We start from the raw sequence: 17,273 nt of genomic DNA on the forward strand, positions 1-17,273 counted from the left end.
TGATCAAAGATTGAGAGCAGCCTCACAATGGCATCTGCCATCTCCCTCAGTATTTGTGGGTGCATCCCATCACAGCCCATGGACTTAACTGTGTCCAGTTCACTTAAGTATTCTCTAACCTAATCCTCTTCCACCAGGGGAATGTCTTCCTTGCTCCAGACTTTCCCCATGGTCTCTGGGGCCTGGAATTCCTGAAGGCCGGTCTTGCTAGTAAAGTCTGAGGCAAAGGAGGCATTCAGTACTTCAACCTCTTCTGTGTCCTGTGTAACCAGGTGCCCCATCTTTTGAGCAATGGGCCCACATTTTCCCTAGTCATCTTTTTGTTGCCTATGTACTTCTAGAAGCCCTTCTTGTTGTCTTTGACATTGCTCACTGCATTCAATTCCATTTGGGCTTTAGCTTTCCTTACTTTGTCCTGGGATGCTCGGATAATGTTTCTGTATTACTCCAAGGTTACCCTAGGAGGGTAACCTATGTATGGTTCCTTTTTGTGTTTGAGTTTGGCGAGAAGCATCTTGTTCATCCACACAGGCCTCCTGGCATTTTTGCCTGACTTCATATTCATTGGGATGGGGCACTCTTGAGCTTGGAGGGGATGATCCTTGAAAATTAACAAGCCTTCTTGGGGCCACTCTACTCTCCAGGGCCTTATCCTATGGGACTCCTCCAAGCAAATATTTGAAGAGGCCAAAGTCTGCTCTTCTGAAGTCCAGGGTTGTGAGCTTGTTTTTCATCTTCCTCCCTGCCCTCAGGATCCTGAACTCCACCATCTCAAGGTCACTGCAGCCAGGGCTGCCTTTGACCTTCACATCCTGAATGAGCCCCTCCTTGTTGGTGAGTATGAAGTCCAGCAGAGCACCTCTCCTCATTGGCTTCTCCCTCACTTGGAGGAGGAAGTTATCATCAGTGCACTCCAGGAACTTCCTGGATTGCTGTCATGCTGTGTTGTCCTTCCAGGAGATATCGGGGTGGTTGAAGAACCCCATGAGGACCAGGGTCTGCAAGTGTGAGGCAGCTCCTATATGTCTGTAGAGGGCCTGATCCATTTGTTATTCCTGGTCAGGTGGCCTATAGTAGACACCCACTATAATGTAACCTTTGCCTGTCCTCTCTTTAATACCAACCCATAAGCTCTCCATCAGCTCTTCTTCCATCCCCACACAAAGTTTCATGCACTTCAGCTGCTCTCTCACATAAAGGGCAAGCCCTGCTTCCTCTTCTAAAGAGCCCCCTTCCTCTCCTTTCTGAAGAGCCCGTATCCCTCCATTGCAGCACTCCAGTCGTGGGAGCCATCCCACCATGTCTTTCTGATCCCGAGAAGATCATAGCCCTGCAACTGCTTGCAGATCTCTAACTCATCATGGTTATTCTCCATGTTGTGTGCATTAGTATACAGGCACTTTGGAGAGGTACCCAAGCATGTTGAGGTCCTGGAGAGGAACTCCAGGAGGAGAGTTTGATGATGTTTCCTTGAAGGTGATTGTTTTAATTTTGGGTACTTTAATTGAAAATTATACTGGCGTCTATGGGAGTAGGCATAAGTTTTGTGATTAAGTCTCTAAGGTTACACACTAAAAAGAATTAACGATATGATTTTGGTGAGTACTAAAACCTCAGTTACCAGTATTTCCTCACCAGTAAATGTCTGAGGTAATGGTAAGCTTTATAAGGCAAGTGCAGAAGATGGCTGTCAGTATGATGGCTGCTACTGTTGGTGTTAGGTTTCAGGTCAGTTGACTGTTCCAAATAAAATGCAGCATTCAGCTAGAAGTCTGCTAGCATTGTAAATACAAAAATTTTGTGAAACTTCATCAAATGTCATCTTTTGAATCTCATTTCAGAACAGAGACACACATTTTCTACTATTACATTGCACTGTAGCAACTTTCTCACATTTAGCAAGGCAGTAACTAGGCTCCTTGTATATGAACTGTAAGGACTAGGTTGTTGATACATTGCTGATAAAATTGAGGAGAGCTTTTCGTGCAGTAATGAAATGGACAATCTGAGGCAGTCTGAATGGTTCCTGTTTCATTCTTGAAGATTACAGTGTCTCTTGTTGAGGTTACAGAAATACTGTCACTTGAAGTGGTTACCTTGTATGTAAATAGGGAGGTAGTGGTAATAGGAGCACACTTCTGGAAAGTGGCAGGGATTCTGTGAGCATGATTGTCTTAGGACTTTGCAGTCATCTTCTAGACGTCATTCAGGGTTACATGATGATTTTTTTAACACAAATGATCGTAACTTCAGGAGAAACTTCTAACAATGTTTTCCTTTCATCTGCACCATTTGTTCATGCATGTTCTGTTAACAATGATTTTTAGCTGTGTCACACTTAATCAGTGATGCTGCACTCTTTGTTGTGATTTTGCCAGAGCTTATGCTTAACTAAATTTTTGTTTGTGTAACGATGCTTCAGTAACTTTTCCCAGTCAGAGAGTTCTTGGAAGTTTAGTTGATGTTTAGATTTAGGGTTAGGATACTTAGATTCCCTTCTTCTCATTGTTCCTTACAACTTAGCTGATGTTTTTCTGAGGACTGTGTCTCTTCTTTTCAGGCAAATACACACAGTTCATAACGCCTTTGTCCTGTTAGCAGAAGAACTTTCTTTTGCGTTGCTGCTTTCAGAATGTGTTGTTCTTCTCATGTTGGGGTTTTGCTTCCTCAGAATACCTTAAATGAAAAAAGATTGCTTTGAAGGTGGTGTCTCCTGTTGGTATGAAGCATATTCTTGAAGATTAAATAGCTTATAAATAAGTTTATGGACTTTAGAACCATCAGTCCGATATACATCCATTCCTATGTCCCTACAGGGTAGCTGGATGATATGTTGGCATAGTTGAGTATTTATTATATTACGCTGTAATGAGATGTCTTTGCTCTGTAGTGTGTCTGCTTGTATGGCTTCTGTAGTGGTGAAAAATCTGGGAAGAGTAGTTCTGTGAAGAGAAATGCTGAACACTGAAAACAAAAGGGAAGGGGTTGTAGCAAAAAGCTTCTAAAATGCCTGGTTTTCTGCTCAGAGCTGACTACTATTAAAGCGGCATTAAAGATGTAGCAGCTGCTCTCAAAAGCAGCTGAGATTTTACAGTAAACTTATTCAAGACCACGTCCTCACTTCCATAAGAGCAAGACAGATGTGTGTGCTACTATATAGGTGTTCTTAATGTCCACAGTCTTTTGAGATCTACTGTCAACAACTTGCGCATATACATGAAGAGCACTGGGAACCTGGGCTTATGTTGCAGCCAGAGTTGCTCCATAAAGACAAGATTATTTGACTGTGAGGAACAGAGAGATAAATTCATAGACAGCAGTTGCTTTTAACTGTCAAAGTGCTGTCTAATTTGAGCACTTAACATTTGGGGGAACAATTTTGTGGAATGGATTTTTTTTTTCATCTGCCATATGTAAAACTTTAAACCAGTCTGCAAAACTACTGTAAAGAAAAATGGAAGATGCTTTTCAAGCTGTTTGTGGAGCCGTTCAAAAAACAAGTCATAATTATGGCAATTGTAATGACATTGTTTGTCTACTTAGTTAACTTGTGTTTTGGGTTAAAAACAAAAACAACAAACCAAACACAGACAGACATCAGTGCCTTCTCACGAAATACTGTTGTGTAGGGATATGGAGATCAGCCCTTCTCTGCCAAACCTGTAGTTATTCACTGCCTGGATGGATGGTCTCAGTTTGATACTTCAGTAAATACTTACGTGTGGTTTCGTTCTGATTCCTCTCCTGGGATGAGTGTCAAGCAGCCAAATAGTAATCCTGTGTAATCAGACTCTACTGTCAGTGGCAGAATTGGCATACAAAGACTAATTTGCAAGACATTGCAAATTGAATTTGAAAATTCTAGCTCTGGTTTTCATAGCATTCTGAAAATCATAAAGTAAAAGAAGTCTAAATTAATGTCTGCACTTGAATACATTTTCTGGGTTTTTTGAATATGTTGCTATCCAGGTGTTTTTGAATACCTAGAATGTGATTTTAAAGCATAAAAATCAATGTCTAATGATTGACTCAATAATACGAGTTCTGTCTTGTGTAAAATTTGTAAAGTTGGGGTTTTTCTCACTTTGTCATTTCAGATTTGTCCAATATGTGCAGCATTACCTGGAGGGGATCCGAATCATGTCACAGATGACTTTGCAGCTCATCTTACACTGGAACACAGAGCTCCTAGAGATTTAATATCCTTTCCAAGTTGAGGCAAAGAGGCTAGACTGTGTCATGTAGTAGCCATGATGACTTGTTTTGATTTTTATAGTCAAAGGGTCATACCTCTGGTTTTCCTCAAACCTAAGTTGCTAAAGATCTGTATGTAAAAAATAAAAAGGTTCGTTTGCTAGTTTAAAAAAGTATAAACACCAGATTGTGAACAAACTGTAGGATACTTGACAGTGCTTTTTGCTCTAACAACAAAAACATTTAAAGAACTTTGACACTGAGAGATTTTTCTACTTGCACTGTGGTTTATCCTGCCTGATCATTGGTCTTCGTGCTGGTTTATCCTGATTCAGTAGTGTGCTGTAAGTATTCGTGACATGAAGGTAGTGATCTGAGGATGACCTGAGCTTAGCTGGTTTTGACAAATGATTTTGAACTTGCTTAACTACTTTCAACACCATGTTTTAATAACATAATTTCATAGTGTTACTGACATTTTGTAATATAACTTTGAAAACTTTCAGATTTCCTGGGAAATAGGATGTTGTCTTTCAGTTACCTTAGCAGCAGGTTATGCAGATTTATCTACATGTGATGGCTGAAGAGCTGGAACTATTGGGTTTTTTAATCCTTGTTCTAGGAATATTTTTCTTTTTTTAACACCACCACCCCCCAGCTCCCGATTAACTGATGAAATGTATATTGGTTTGGGCTTTTTATTCAATGACATGCAGGCTATGTAGCCTCCTACAGTAAGTAATCTCTCTGAAGTATACCTTTGTGTCTCATTTAAACAAACAGACAAAAAGACTACATTATTACTTTGATAGTAGCTTTTTTGTTTAAAAAAAACAGGTTTTTAAAAGGAAAAAAAATTCCAAGCCCTAGCAGCTGGAGTTCGTTATGCTAACAGAAGGGAGACAGCATTTAAGGAGATGGCTCCATTTCAGTTATGATTGTGTTTGATTGCATTTAAGTTTGTTAGTGTCACCATGGTTTAGGGTCAGGACAGACTAAGTGCACATGTTAATTACTACACAATAATTGGATCAGTGTAAAGGAGTTTGGGTGTTTATTGGCTCTGTGAAGGAGTAATTAATAATGCAAAGAACACTACAAAGTTAGATAAAAGCAGTTATCTCTACTTCACCTTTCCTTGTGGACAGGAGCAGGGCTCTCAGCAGTTGGGAGGAGCAGGACGCTGAGTGCGGTGGCTCTGGCCATGAGAGCTCGGCCCCAGGCATCCAGGGAGGTCCTCCATGGTCAGGTGTCCACCAAGGCAGAGTTGTGCCATCCTCCTTTTCGGGTGGAGGTGGGTTGAGGGGAGAGCATCTTCCAGACCATTGGGTCTTTCCTGGCCTTTGGATGGCTCTGAGATGTTGCTTGATGACTGGTGTAGTGAGTCACTGAGCAATTTTTCTTGTTATCAGTTTAGTTCTGCTCTTCCTACCAATTGTTAGTTTTTCATAGCACCTGCATAATACGCTTTTTCTAACAAAATTTACATCCTTAGTAACTACATAGCAGTGTACCAAAGGTCAAACTGTGGGCCCCTGACATTGGCTTAACTGCTCTGTAGGCCACAAAGTTTGAATTTTCCCAGTTATAGAATGAAATTAATTTCCTACTGAAATGAACAAGATGTTTGATTCGAGTTCATGCTTCTGCAGCTTTTTCTCCCCCTCCAGTATCAGAGATGCCACCAGATTACTTTTAATTTAGGAATGTTTGAACTAGAAAAATAATCTTTTCAAGTACAGAGTAAGGCTTCAATGTCAGTCATCCCAAAAATCCCCAGATACTGGCCTTTTCTACCAGGTCTAGTTATGAAAAGCTTGCCAAACTGCTTGGGGGCAGTAGTCCATCTAATACAGTGTCTTGTCTCCAGCAGCATCCAGTTTTATCACGCTGAGAGGTGCTAGGCAAAGTGCGTTCTGTGCCAGGGGAGATTTTCCTCTTACACCCCAGATGTTAAGTGTTTTACACTGTAGCATAACTAATAGGTTTGAAAGAGGCAAATGTTCGGTAAAATCTTTTTGTAACAGCCAGAAGTTCTTTCTTGCCATGAGAAGTCTAGTCATTTCTTTCAGTCTTAAGTTCTTGACTTCCATGACATTGAGGTTCTTTACTGTAACTTGTGTTTATGAAAAGTTTATGAACGCTACTCTTATGCAGTAATGGATACCTTAAGAGTGATAAGCATACTGTCGTAACATGGGAGATAGGAGGATCTAAGCTAAATGTCTAGTAACAGGAAAATAAAATATTCAAGCCTATGCTATTTCATTTTGCACTAGTGAATTATACTAGTGATCTTTAAAATAAAAGGAAGCCTTATCTGGACTGTCTTGGAGGAGTGAATGTTAACAACTTTCTGACAGAAATAATCTTTAAATAATTTGTTGATTGTCTCTTATTTGAGAAAATGTATAAAAGGTATGACTTGAAATATAAGTGTCTGATATGGAGAAGTAGGGGGAAATGGGAAAATGAAAGGCATCATTGTCATAACTGGAATTAGTAGTATTTCTTTGGCTAAAAGAGGAAAGTTGAAACAAAGGGGTGTGGTGAAAGTGCTGAATACTTCGGGAACCTGCAATTATTTAAGGACTGAAGTGATGAAATTTCTTGGTTAAAAGCATGAAGTTCAAAAGTCAAAAGGAATACAGTAATTATGTACTTTTTATAGGAACAGCAATAAACTTCTTTATTATTTTCAATACTTAACATAAGAATTGGGGAGGGAGAATAAAATCCCTATGTCTCTGTAGTAAGCTTGGCTGAACATGCATTTGTCAGAATTTTCAGATTACTGAGTAGAAAACTTTGATCTAAAAAACCCAAGAAATTAATCCTGATGTTTCTTAGACATCATAAAAAGCTGGAGAAGTACAGGGAGTTTGATGTACGCAGCACTGGGTATCTTGAGTTCAGATCGGTAAGTTTGACTTGCACCATAGCTACAGTGTACTTCAGCTTTGCTTCAGACGTTGAATTGTTATTTTATGAATGAATAACAGTGTCCATCTGAGTGTTTCACCCATCAAATGTCCTTGTCATTTAATACTCAATGCCAAACAGTTCTGTTTTCTTAACTTCTTGATTACGATGAATCCAGCGGTGTTCGGCATGTACGTAGGATGTTCCACCCAGGCCGGGGTTTGGGAGGCCCTCGTGCACGCAGATCAAACATGCACTTTACTACCAGTTCCCCTGGTGGGCTTTCATCTTCTCAGAGTTCGTATTCTCCAAGCAATAGAGAAGCCATGGATCCTATAGCTGGTAAGAGCTGTAACTGCGAATTTTACCCTGGTGTCCCTCTTAAACGGAGGAGGTAAAATTCAAGAGAATAATAGTTGCCCTGCTTTCTGTTGTCATGAAGCTGCATGTGTAAGTATGCCCCACAGTGCAAGTATGATTGATGGCTGCTTGCAGGTGAGCAGTGTGCTTGACTGGATTGTCACAGGGCCTGTGCATGGAGATGCTGAAGCTGAAACTGCTGCCTGTAGCTTGTGCTTTTAATTCTAGATGGTGTAGGGCTTATTCCTAAACCTAATCTATGCACAGGTTGGTGTGTATTTTTTACAAGTGATTGTGTCCAATTTCCATCACCTGCTTTAGTGCATCTCATTTTAATTTGCCATGTGGCTAAAAGTGTTTATAGAGGAGAGTATCTGTCTCAATGAAGATGAAATTAGCTGAATTTGAATATTAATGGCTGTTTAAAATATCTTCAGTTTGCATTCAGGCTGCTGTTTGAATACCAGACTTGCTAATACCACGTTGTTGAATTTTTTTAAATGTAAATTCTTGTATAAATGTACTGTTGCAAGTATGTGCAGTGTATTTTGGTCAAGTTTAGAAAAACTGAGGGGGGGAAGGGTGTCTCATTTTCAACATCAGAAAATAATGAAGATTTGTCTTTAGGATCCCCAGGAATAACTTGTTTGGCATATGTTTAGCTTTGATGTAAAAATAACTTCTTTTTACAGGAAAGAAAAAATAGAGAATTGAGACAATTCTGAAAACAAAAATAACTTTCCCTAAGGGGAAATCTAAACTTCTTTATGCAGTGGTCTTTGACCATGCCAGAGTAAGTGTCAGGGAAATCTCAGAACTTCAGCCATAATCCACCTTTGCTTCAGATGCCGGGAAGGCATAATGCTTAAACTGGAGCTTCCTACTGTTGTGTTGTGACTCCTTCAGAGGGAGGTAGCCAGCCAGCCAGCTTAATGAGGCATTGCCCCTGAAAGGGAAGCTGTGGCTCCACTGCCTTCCTTCATCATGGTCCCCTTGCCTGCCTTCTGCTGGCTCTGGTGCTCTGCTGGCTTGCTGTGACCTGATTTAACTCATTAAATTAGCTGGGAAGAAGTAGCCTATAGAGAAAGGCTGAGAGAGTTGGGGTTGTTCAGCCTGGAGAAGAGAAGGCTTCGGGGAGACCTTATTGCAGCCTATCAGTACTTAAAGGGGACTTATAAAAAAGGTAGCGGCAGACTTTTTAGCAGGGCCTGTTGCAACAGGACAAGGGGGAATGGCTTTCAACTAAAGGGGGGGGGGTGTAGATTTAGGCTAGATATAAGGAAGAAATTTTTTACGCTGAGGGTGGTGAAACACTGGCACAGGTTGCCCAGAGAGGTGGTGGACGCCCCATCCCCAGAAACATTCAAGGTCAGGTTGGACGGGGCTCTGAGCAACCTGATCTAGTTGAAGATGTCCCTGCCCATGGCAGGGGGGTTGGACTAGATGAACTTTAGAGGTCCCTTCCAACACAAACTATTCTATGATTCTATGATAAGAGAAGAAAATAAGTTAAGTGAGGTCACAGGAGGTTCTGAAAAGGACTAGAGTTTGTTCAAGGAGGGACGATGTTTGTGAAGCCTCCAGTGCAAGACCCTCGTCTCTCTCAAGGGCAGCTATTTCCGCTCAGTTAAATGTGGAGTGGCTGCTGAGGTTTGTTTTCAGCCTCACAAGGCCTTACTGCTTAACAGCATTAAATCTGGGATAAAATGGCATTCTGAATCTTTTCATTTTTGGTGGAAGCTGTGTTTTTGCATTTAGAGTTCAGTTGCACACTGAGCTGGGTGTCCTTCTTATACCAAGACTGTGTCTTGAGCTCACATCTGCTCCCAAAATATGGTTTCTCTATACTCTAAGCTTTAAGTTATGCTTTAACTTACAGTGAGAATAAGTACATCTAAATCTTGTCTGGAAGTTTGATATGTCTTCCCTTTTACTGGAGTAATAAATAGGAAAGACAACCAGAATTTTTCTGTTTAAAATAAATGAAGTTTATAGCGTATTACATTTTTACATGCCCCCCTCCCCCCGTGGTGTTTTCTAGTAATTACAATGGAATTAAAAGTTACTTAATTTTGGTATTGCTGTCAGTGCTGGTAAAAATGGCTTGATCATTCTGAGTTCCTGACATGGAAAACAACTGCATTTTGCTTTATTAGCTCAAAGAAAGCCTTATTCAGAAGGATTATATTTTGTTAATGCAGTGGAAGGAAAATTGTCATGACCTAAATAGTAACTTTGTGATGTAGAGGGTGAGGGGCAGGAGCAGTATCGTCCCCTACTTCCTCTGCCTTTGCATCAGCTACAGCAAGCAGGTGATATAAGAAGTACCTTCTACACAGGGTGCAGAAGAGATTCTGTAGTAATGTGCTGAGCAGTAATTTGCTGCTAATATTTATTTCAAAAAGTTCTTTGTGGATTAAACTTGCTGTAAGTATTCCATCCCTTGAATTGGAATACTTAAGAACAGAGTTTTTTTTAATTGCTAGGCCTTCTCTGTACTTATGGCAGAAATAAAAATTCATACAGCAAAAATGCTTGACCACTTCAGTTTTGATGTGAGGCAATACTTCAATATGTTTTCTTAATTAAATATTTTTTTCTTAAATGTTTGAAGCAACAGTACACTATTTCCCACTTTGCTACAGCACAGCTTCCCCCTGGGATATTGGGAAGGTGAAGCCTGTGTTTTGAGGGAACATTTGTTGAGAGGATGATAAAATCACCAGCCAAAGCCAAAATGAAGTAGTTTCTTAGCCAGTTGCAATTTTGACTTGAAGTTTAAGAGAACTGCTGCAGAGGACATCATTTGCCAAGCATTACCTGTAGATTGGCTCTCCTGTTATTTTGAAGGCATTAAACTTTGACTTCTTATTTGGAATAAATCTGCATAAATGAGTCTTAATCTTCCTTACCCTTTGAGACATTGAATGCTAGGACTTTTTTCAGGAGCTTCGTGGGCTCTTCACCATTATTCTTTGATTTTTATTGATTGAAAAAAGGAATTGATGCGCTGGAATTCAGTGTGTATTCATTCTATTGTGTAATGCTCATTTAAGATCTTTCATCATAGAAACTTTCTCTTCTCTGGCAGAGCTTTTATCTCAGCTATCAGGCGTGAGGCGTTCTGCAGGAGGACAGCTCAACTCCTCTGGCCCTTCTGCTTCTCAGTTACAGCAGCTGCAGATGCAACTGCAGTTGGAACGACAACATGCGCAGGCAGCAAGACAACAACTGGAGACTGCACGCAATGCAACTAGACGCACCAACACGATCAATGTCAACACCACTATGACACAATCTACAACAACAACCAACACATCTAACACAGAAAACAGTCAGCAGACTATCCAGAATTCCCAGTTTCTTCTCACAAGGTAACTTGTTCTGTGTATTTACTTGTATTTACCTTTTACCATTTCTGTTTGCCTTAGTCCTGATGGAGACGTAGAGCTCAGTGAAATTTAAGTGTTTGGAGTAAACCGGTGTCTGATCAAATATATCTCAGAGTTAACAGGCTAATTAATTATACAGAATATATTCACGGTAGACGTCAACAGTGGTCACAGAATGTGTAATACATAAAACTTGCTTCATCCACATTTATAGCATGAAAGTAAAACTGGTAGTTTAATATCCAAGAGTAGCAGTTTATAGCTGGCCCAAAGGGAATTACTCTGCTTTTGGAAAGCCAACTCCAGGAGCTGGCTGCAGGAATATCCTGTGGTGGTCTAGTGTTTGCAAAAAGGGGAGGCAATCTCACAAGTGCACTCTACTTTTTCTGACGCACCTAGGAATGTGTTTAAAGGATTAGACTAGAGTATGGATTTCTGCAAACCCTGAAAAGGGGGCTGGCTTTGAGTTTTGGCTGAGTTAAGTTACTCAGACTCCAGGCAGGGGACTTCTGCCAGATCGTTCATCAAGTCTGTAGCCAACATACTGCTCTTTTGTTTGCATTTGTAACGTCTTTTCAAACCTACTGTCTGTCTGCTCCTAAGCAATGAGTAAACATTAGTTGCTGCATCTCAACTTCAAGAGGAACAAAAGGAATATTTCTTGACTAAGTTGTGCTTGTTTCCCCTACTACTTCCAACAAAACAAGTGCATTTCCAATGATACAAGCATATAGACTTGAGCCGTAATGGAGAGGGAGAGAGTCAGAAGATAGTATTGTTTATTAAGAAACTAATCTTTAGTAAAAGCTGAAGGTTGAATAGGAGTTTATATATTAATTACTTTATTTGCTTTGTTATCCAGTCTCTAAAGGATGCCATTAATTAGCAGAATACTTACCTGGTTTAGAAATTGTACTTAGATCCCAGGGTTATTTTAAAGAGGAGTCACCCACTATGTCATTCCAATTCTTCTAGAAGGTTGGCTGTTGACCTGAAATAAAAATGTTTTCCACATCTCCCCTGCCATGCCCCCCCCATGCATACTCTTGTTTTTCTGTTTGGTTTTGTGAAAGAGGAAAGAGTGTGGGCACTTTAACAGCTCCTGTGTCAAGAAACCTGGATTTGAGTCAATCTGATCTTTAAGTGCAAAATCTTTCGATCTTTCTGATCTTTCAATCAGAAACCCATTATTATTTGAGAAACTTAATCAAAGTACTTGCAAGTGTCACAGATTGCGACTTTCAGAGTTGGAGTGAGCAATTTCCTTGCCTATCGGGGCATGCACTGTAAGCTAGGGGAAGTGGTGGAATCAACGTCCTATTGTGCTTTGGGAATCCCTAGGCTTCACAGGTGCAGTAATGCGTTTTGTGGCATATGTGAACTTCGAAGTTGACCTAAAAACAAAACAGGCACGTAACGAGTGTCTAGGAAATCACAACGGCCCTCCCTAAAAGACTCCTGAATAGCAGGAAACCTCACAAATAGTTTTTTGTTTTCCTCTAGCTTTAGCCTCCGCTTTGAATGCTGTTGTAGCAGCAGGGAAGGGGTGGTTTGTTAAATGCGCGCCTGTTGTACTGAGGTGTCGCAGGTTGCCAGAGCTGAACGTGTCAAAGCAAGCAGGACTGTCCTGAAGGGGAGTGGTTTTTCGAGTGTCTTTCAGCACCTGTCAGTAGTGTCATTGGTGAAATGGGTTTTCACCAACTGCCTGTCTTCTCTTCCCTTGCTGCTGTACAGGTTGAATGATCCGAAGATGTCGGAAGCAGAGCGTCAGTCAATGGAAAGCGAACGGGCAGACTGCAGCCTGTTTGTTCAGGAGCTTCTACTGTCCACCTTGATGCGGGAAGAAAGTTCCTCCTCAGATGAGGATGAGCGGGGGGAGATTGCAGATTTTGGTGCTATGGGCTGTGTAGATATTATGCCTCTAGATGTTGCTTTAGAAAACCTAAATTTAAAAGAGAGTAATAAAGGAAACGAGCCTCCTCCACCTCCTCTTTGATGACATCCCACTTTGCAGACAATGTCCTCTGTGCTGTATTTGCCAATGAAAGTGGACAACAACTATCTTGGGTTTGTTTTGGTGATTGTAATTTCAGGTCTGTCACTCTTGTTACATTGTGTACATTCAAAAGAAAGAGAGAAAAGATATATATGATAATCATTTCCACTTAACTAATTTTTACTTCTAGCAGGTAAATGTAGGTTGCAGTGCAGAGCAAAAAGCTCTGTGTCCTGTACCTTGACATGCAAAAGGCTCTCCTAATACTCCACATTCAAACTGAAGAGGAAAAAAATGAAAAATCTCTAATGAAGCTGCTGTGTGTATTTATGAATATTAATGAATAAAAACTGCTTGGATGGTTTACCTTAACTACTGCATGACGTTTTTTGCAGCGTGCATGAGTTTTAGTGACCTTGTCATTTAAAAATTTAAATACAAGGAGTAAAACTATAAAACCCAAAGCTTTCCCATTATTCAAAGGTTAGGTGACAAAAAGGTTAGTGCTGACTAGCAGTTTGTGGCCACAAAGTAGCTTTTGAATAATATGTGACAGAATGACATCTTTATGTGCTGTTCCCGCACAGGATGGAAACTCTGCAGTGGGATATATTGTCGTGACCAGGGTGTGGCAGTTTGCTGTATGTGACCATTATGTTGCCCTGTTAGCCATCGCCTCGATGTGGAGTTGAACTTCATTTTATGCATCTGTAGGAGACACAACAGTAAGGCCACTGCTGGAAGCTACTGCAAGGGGCTTTTGTGTGCCCTAAAATCAAATGATGTTCACTTTTGTTTAAAGTTTTTCCTTTTTTGTGGTTGTTAAAATTTTTTAATTGTTAAATATGTTTTATTCAGGTGTAGACAATTCATATATTCACTGTGTTTAAAAAAAAAAGTTAACCTGGATCATGTTGTCTTGGTTTAAAAAGCCTTTCACAGTCTCAATCATATTTTGAGTTATTTATGTATTTGCTTCATAGTTTGCAGAGACCTGTTGGTATCAGGAGAGCTTGAGGATTTGGATTCCCAGATTGTCAGTAAATTACAATTTAATTCTTAATGCTAACTTTAGCACCTTTTATTTATTGTTTTTTTTTTGGTTATTTTTGCTGGTATAAAAAAGTTGAAAAAGCTTTTTAGTTGAATCGTGCCACCTACATGCCTATACTGTTAACCCTACTGGTTTGGAAAAGAAGAGAGTATGGTGTTCTTGTGCATAGAAGTTTGTAACAGCCCCAGGACAAGGACAGAAGGGGTGTTGTTCGGTTTTGGTTTCCTGCCCCCCACCCCCCTTTTTTTTATTTTTTGGTGGGTTTTTTGAATGTAAGGTTAGATTATAAAAACAAAAGTGCACACAGCTTCTGATGAAAATTTAAACTAGGCTTATATCATAATGGTGTCTTTCCAGATCTTTCTCACCTCACCCCCTCTCTCTTTCTCTGTATCCTTCCATCTCTGCAGCATTGCTAGCGTTTTAGAGTAAATTTACAGACTTGAACACCAGATGGTGTTCTCAGCAGAACTGTGATGTGTATGCTAATCCAAAATAACAGCAGCAAAAGAAGCAACCCCATAGACTGAAGTTTAAGTTCCACTCCTTTTTTCTTTTTTTTTTTGTTTTAAATCCTCAAATCCTGATTGTTTCCACATAGAGCAGTACTAGCGTCGTTTTCTTTTAGTCTCTGCAACAGAAAATGTTTCAAGGGAAACTTTACATGAGGCCTTTGGTTATCTTGAGAGTTACCCCCCGTAGGGACTTTTTTTATTGATTGTTGAGGATTTTCAAAAATTTTTCAAGCTGTAGTCTTTTCAAACACATCTTCTGCACATTACAATAAGACACACGGTTCAATAAAGCATTTTCAAGACTGTTGTTCAGTTGATTTTCTTTGGTTTTGATGTATTTTCCAGACAGTTTTGTTCCAGAAATTTCTGCAGCTGTATACAAAATCGGTTCATGTAGAAATCCTGGGTGGTTTACATAAACACGTTTTAAAACCACGTGCTCTGGCAGGTGATGAAGTATGTAACCCTAAACTCTTCACAGGTAGGTGGATTCAAGTTTCCGTAGAACAAGATGCATGTAAAATAGGCTCCTCGCAGTGTGGTGTTACTTGGAATCGGTGTATGGCTGGTCTCCAGAGGACGCTGGCATTGTGTGACTTCCAGACTCTGCTCCGCTTGCTTTGAAGGGGATGCAAACCAGTATTATCCATGTTTATTTAGAGACTGAATATATGCTGACTTAGATTTAAAGGTTTTCTTGGGCATTGTGTTAACTCTTACAAACCTAAAAAAAACCCCAAATTTAGATTTTGAAATAATATGAAATGGCTACTAGGAAGGTGTTTATTCTAGTAGTCTGTCAATTCCTATTTGCAGGGCAGTGTGTTTACTTCACAGAGAAAGCTTTGTCAGGGTAGTATTTTTGGGGCTATTTCCAAAACACTTGTGTTTATTTTCGAGGTGATCTGGGCTACGATGAAAATGGCCTTCAGGAACTTCGCAGGAGAATTTCATAGGGGGTTATTGCCTTCTCCCTGTGAGGGGACAAAAAACAAACCCCAAAACCCCCGAACCCCATCCCAACAGCCAACACAAACACGACCATTTCAGAAAAGGGATGCGTAGTACTTGGCACTTCCAAAATTCTCGGAGTGCAGCGAAACCTCTATCAGACACCAGTGCGTGTTTGTAAATCCTTGGTGCGGCTGGTGGGAGCCTTCGCAGAGGTTTTGATGCTGAATGTGGGCCCCTTGACGTGCAGGTCCCGAGCTGCCCGCGAGGTGCATGGGATCGGCCGCTCTGGCACGTGGCATCCCCCCTGTGGCTGATAGTGCAGCAGGGGCTGCGTTGTCTTTCGGTGCGCTCTCCGCGCAGAGCGTGCCGGCTTTCATTCTGGTGTCGGCCTTGAGCCAGTAAGGGCTGCCGAAGAGCTTTTTTGGGGGAGGGGGCAGGCAGAAGGGCGTATATGCGTTGCCAATATTTTATAGCAGTTGAAGGGATATGCAGACTTGTTTGAAGGTGTTGGGGAACAAGTCCCACCAGACCGTCCGTGCTAAACTTAACTTGGAATTGCACTGTGTTCTGTTTGTGACTTGTGATCTGCTTTAATCAGGGGTCTGTTATATTTTAAATGCCAAAGAAAGACGCTTACACAAGGTGGTGTGATAAACAAAGAAAATGCATTTTACCATCCACCCCGAGTTTTACTTGCGGTTGTTACGACTGCTTTCATCAGTTCCCTGTCACGTTCAGGGGGTGGGGTTGGTTGCATTTCGGAGCTTTTCCCCCCCCCCCCCCCCTTTCGTCTGCCCTTGTCTCAGGAGGGGCTTTAAGACCTTCCTTCTGGGCGTGGGGTTATGCTCCCAGGCAGCTTGTGGGCATTGCAGCTTGGCCCAGAAACCAAACATCTAGATGTATGCACGTTTTGCAGTTTTGAGATGCTTGTCTGTTGGGAAGGAGTAAAGGCAATTCTCTCTTACCAGCCAGAAGCCCTAAGAGGCAGAGATGCCCGCTGCCTCTGGGGCTCTCGGAAGACCTGAAACAGGGAAGCAGTGGATGGATTTGGTATGTGAAGACTCTTCCAGTTACATTGCTTGTATCTTTCTTTCCTCTTCCCCGACATACCTGACCTTTGCTTCTGGATCTACCTGCTTTGCCAAATAAACGGGACACCTTGCTGTTATGAGGCCATTTTATTCTTTTAGCTCCTAAGGAAAAGGAACTAAGTCCACATGCCTAGCACTGGTGGAAACTCCCCTCCGCTGTGCCGTGTCCTGTGCTGAAGGGCAGAGTGACGATACCCGCGGTCCTTGCAGCCGGCCTGCTGGCTCCTGCTTGCAGAGCACAGTGGATACAAATGTGCTGGGCTCTGCTTTGTTGCACAAAGGATCTCAAGACAGGCCTATGTGCACAAAGGTTTATTTACAGGTATTTATGTGCACAGCATAGTGCTCAAAGTTACTTGTGGGTAAAAAAAAACGGCAAAGGGGAACTGTGCAGCTTCTAGCTTGTGCTTCCCCTACATGTCCTCTTAACACAGCAGTGGCCATTGCCTCTGCAAGAACATCTAATAAAAGACAAGGATAAACACCCTTAGGATACAGTGGTAAAAGCTGTGGGGCATGCAGGAGAGGTTCCAGTGGATGGCAACCTGCAGTGCTGCATCCTTGCTGTGGGGCCAGCAGGGTGAGGGGTGGGGTGGGCCACAGTTATGGCTCACAGTTACCCCTGTGGGGCATAAGGAAGGGGGTAAATGGTGTAGGGAGGTGACCGTGGCCTTGCAGGAGTTGATGTGGAGGAGTCTGAGGGACAGGGAAGGGATGGGGGAGGCAGGAACAAGGGATGCTAATGTGGGTCTCAGCACACTGGGGGGTGGGGGGGGCTGGGAAGGAAAAAAAGGA

At 41.5% G+C, this 17,273-nt stretch overlaps 1 protein-coding gene across 1 annotated transcript in view; it reads left to right on the forward strand.

The window, feature by feature from the left end:
• Positions 1-13,236, forward strand: part of KCMF1 (potassium channel modulatory factor 1) — a 50,435-nt gene extending 37,199 nt beyond the window's left edge. Inside the window, exons 4-7 of the mRNA XM_009331501.1 lie at positions 4,098-4,199; positions 7,284-7,458; positions 10,568-10,850; positions 12,603-13,236. Of these exons, the coding sequence (XP_009329776.1) occupies positions 4,098-4,199; positions 7,284-7,458; positions 10,568-10,850; positions 12,603-12,864 (822 nt within the window). The 3' untranslated portion in view covers positions 12,865-13,236. The remainder of the gene's footprint in view (positions 1-4,097; positions 4,200-7,283; positions 7,459-10,567; positions 10,851-12,602) is intronic.
• The last annotated feature ends 4,037 nt before the right edge of the window (positions 13,237-17,273 follow it).

Source organism: Pygoscelis adeliae, unplaced genomic scaffold (assembly GCF_000699105.1).
Source record: "Pygoscelis adeliae isolate BGI_AS28 unplaced genomic scaffold, ASM69910v1 Scaffold289, whole genome shotgun sequence".
Lineage (NCBI taxonomy): Eukaryota > Metazoa > Chordata > Aves > Sphenisciformes > Spheniscidae > Pygoscelis > Pygoscelis adeliae.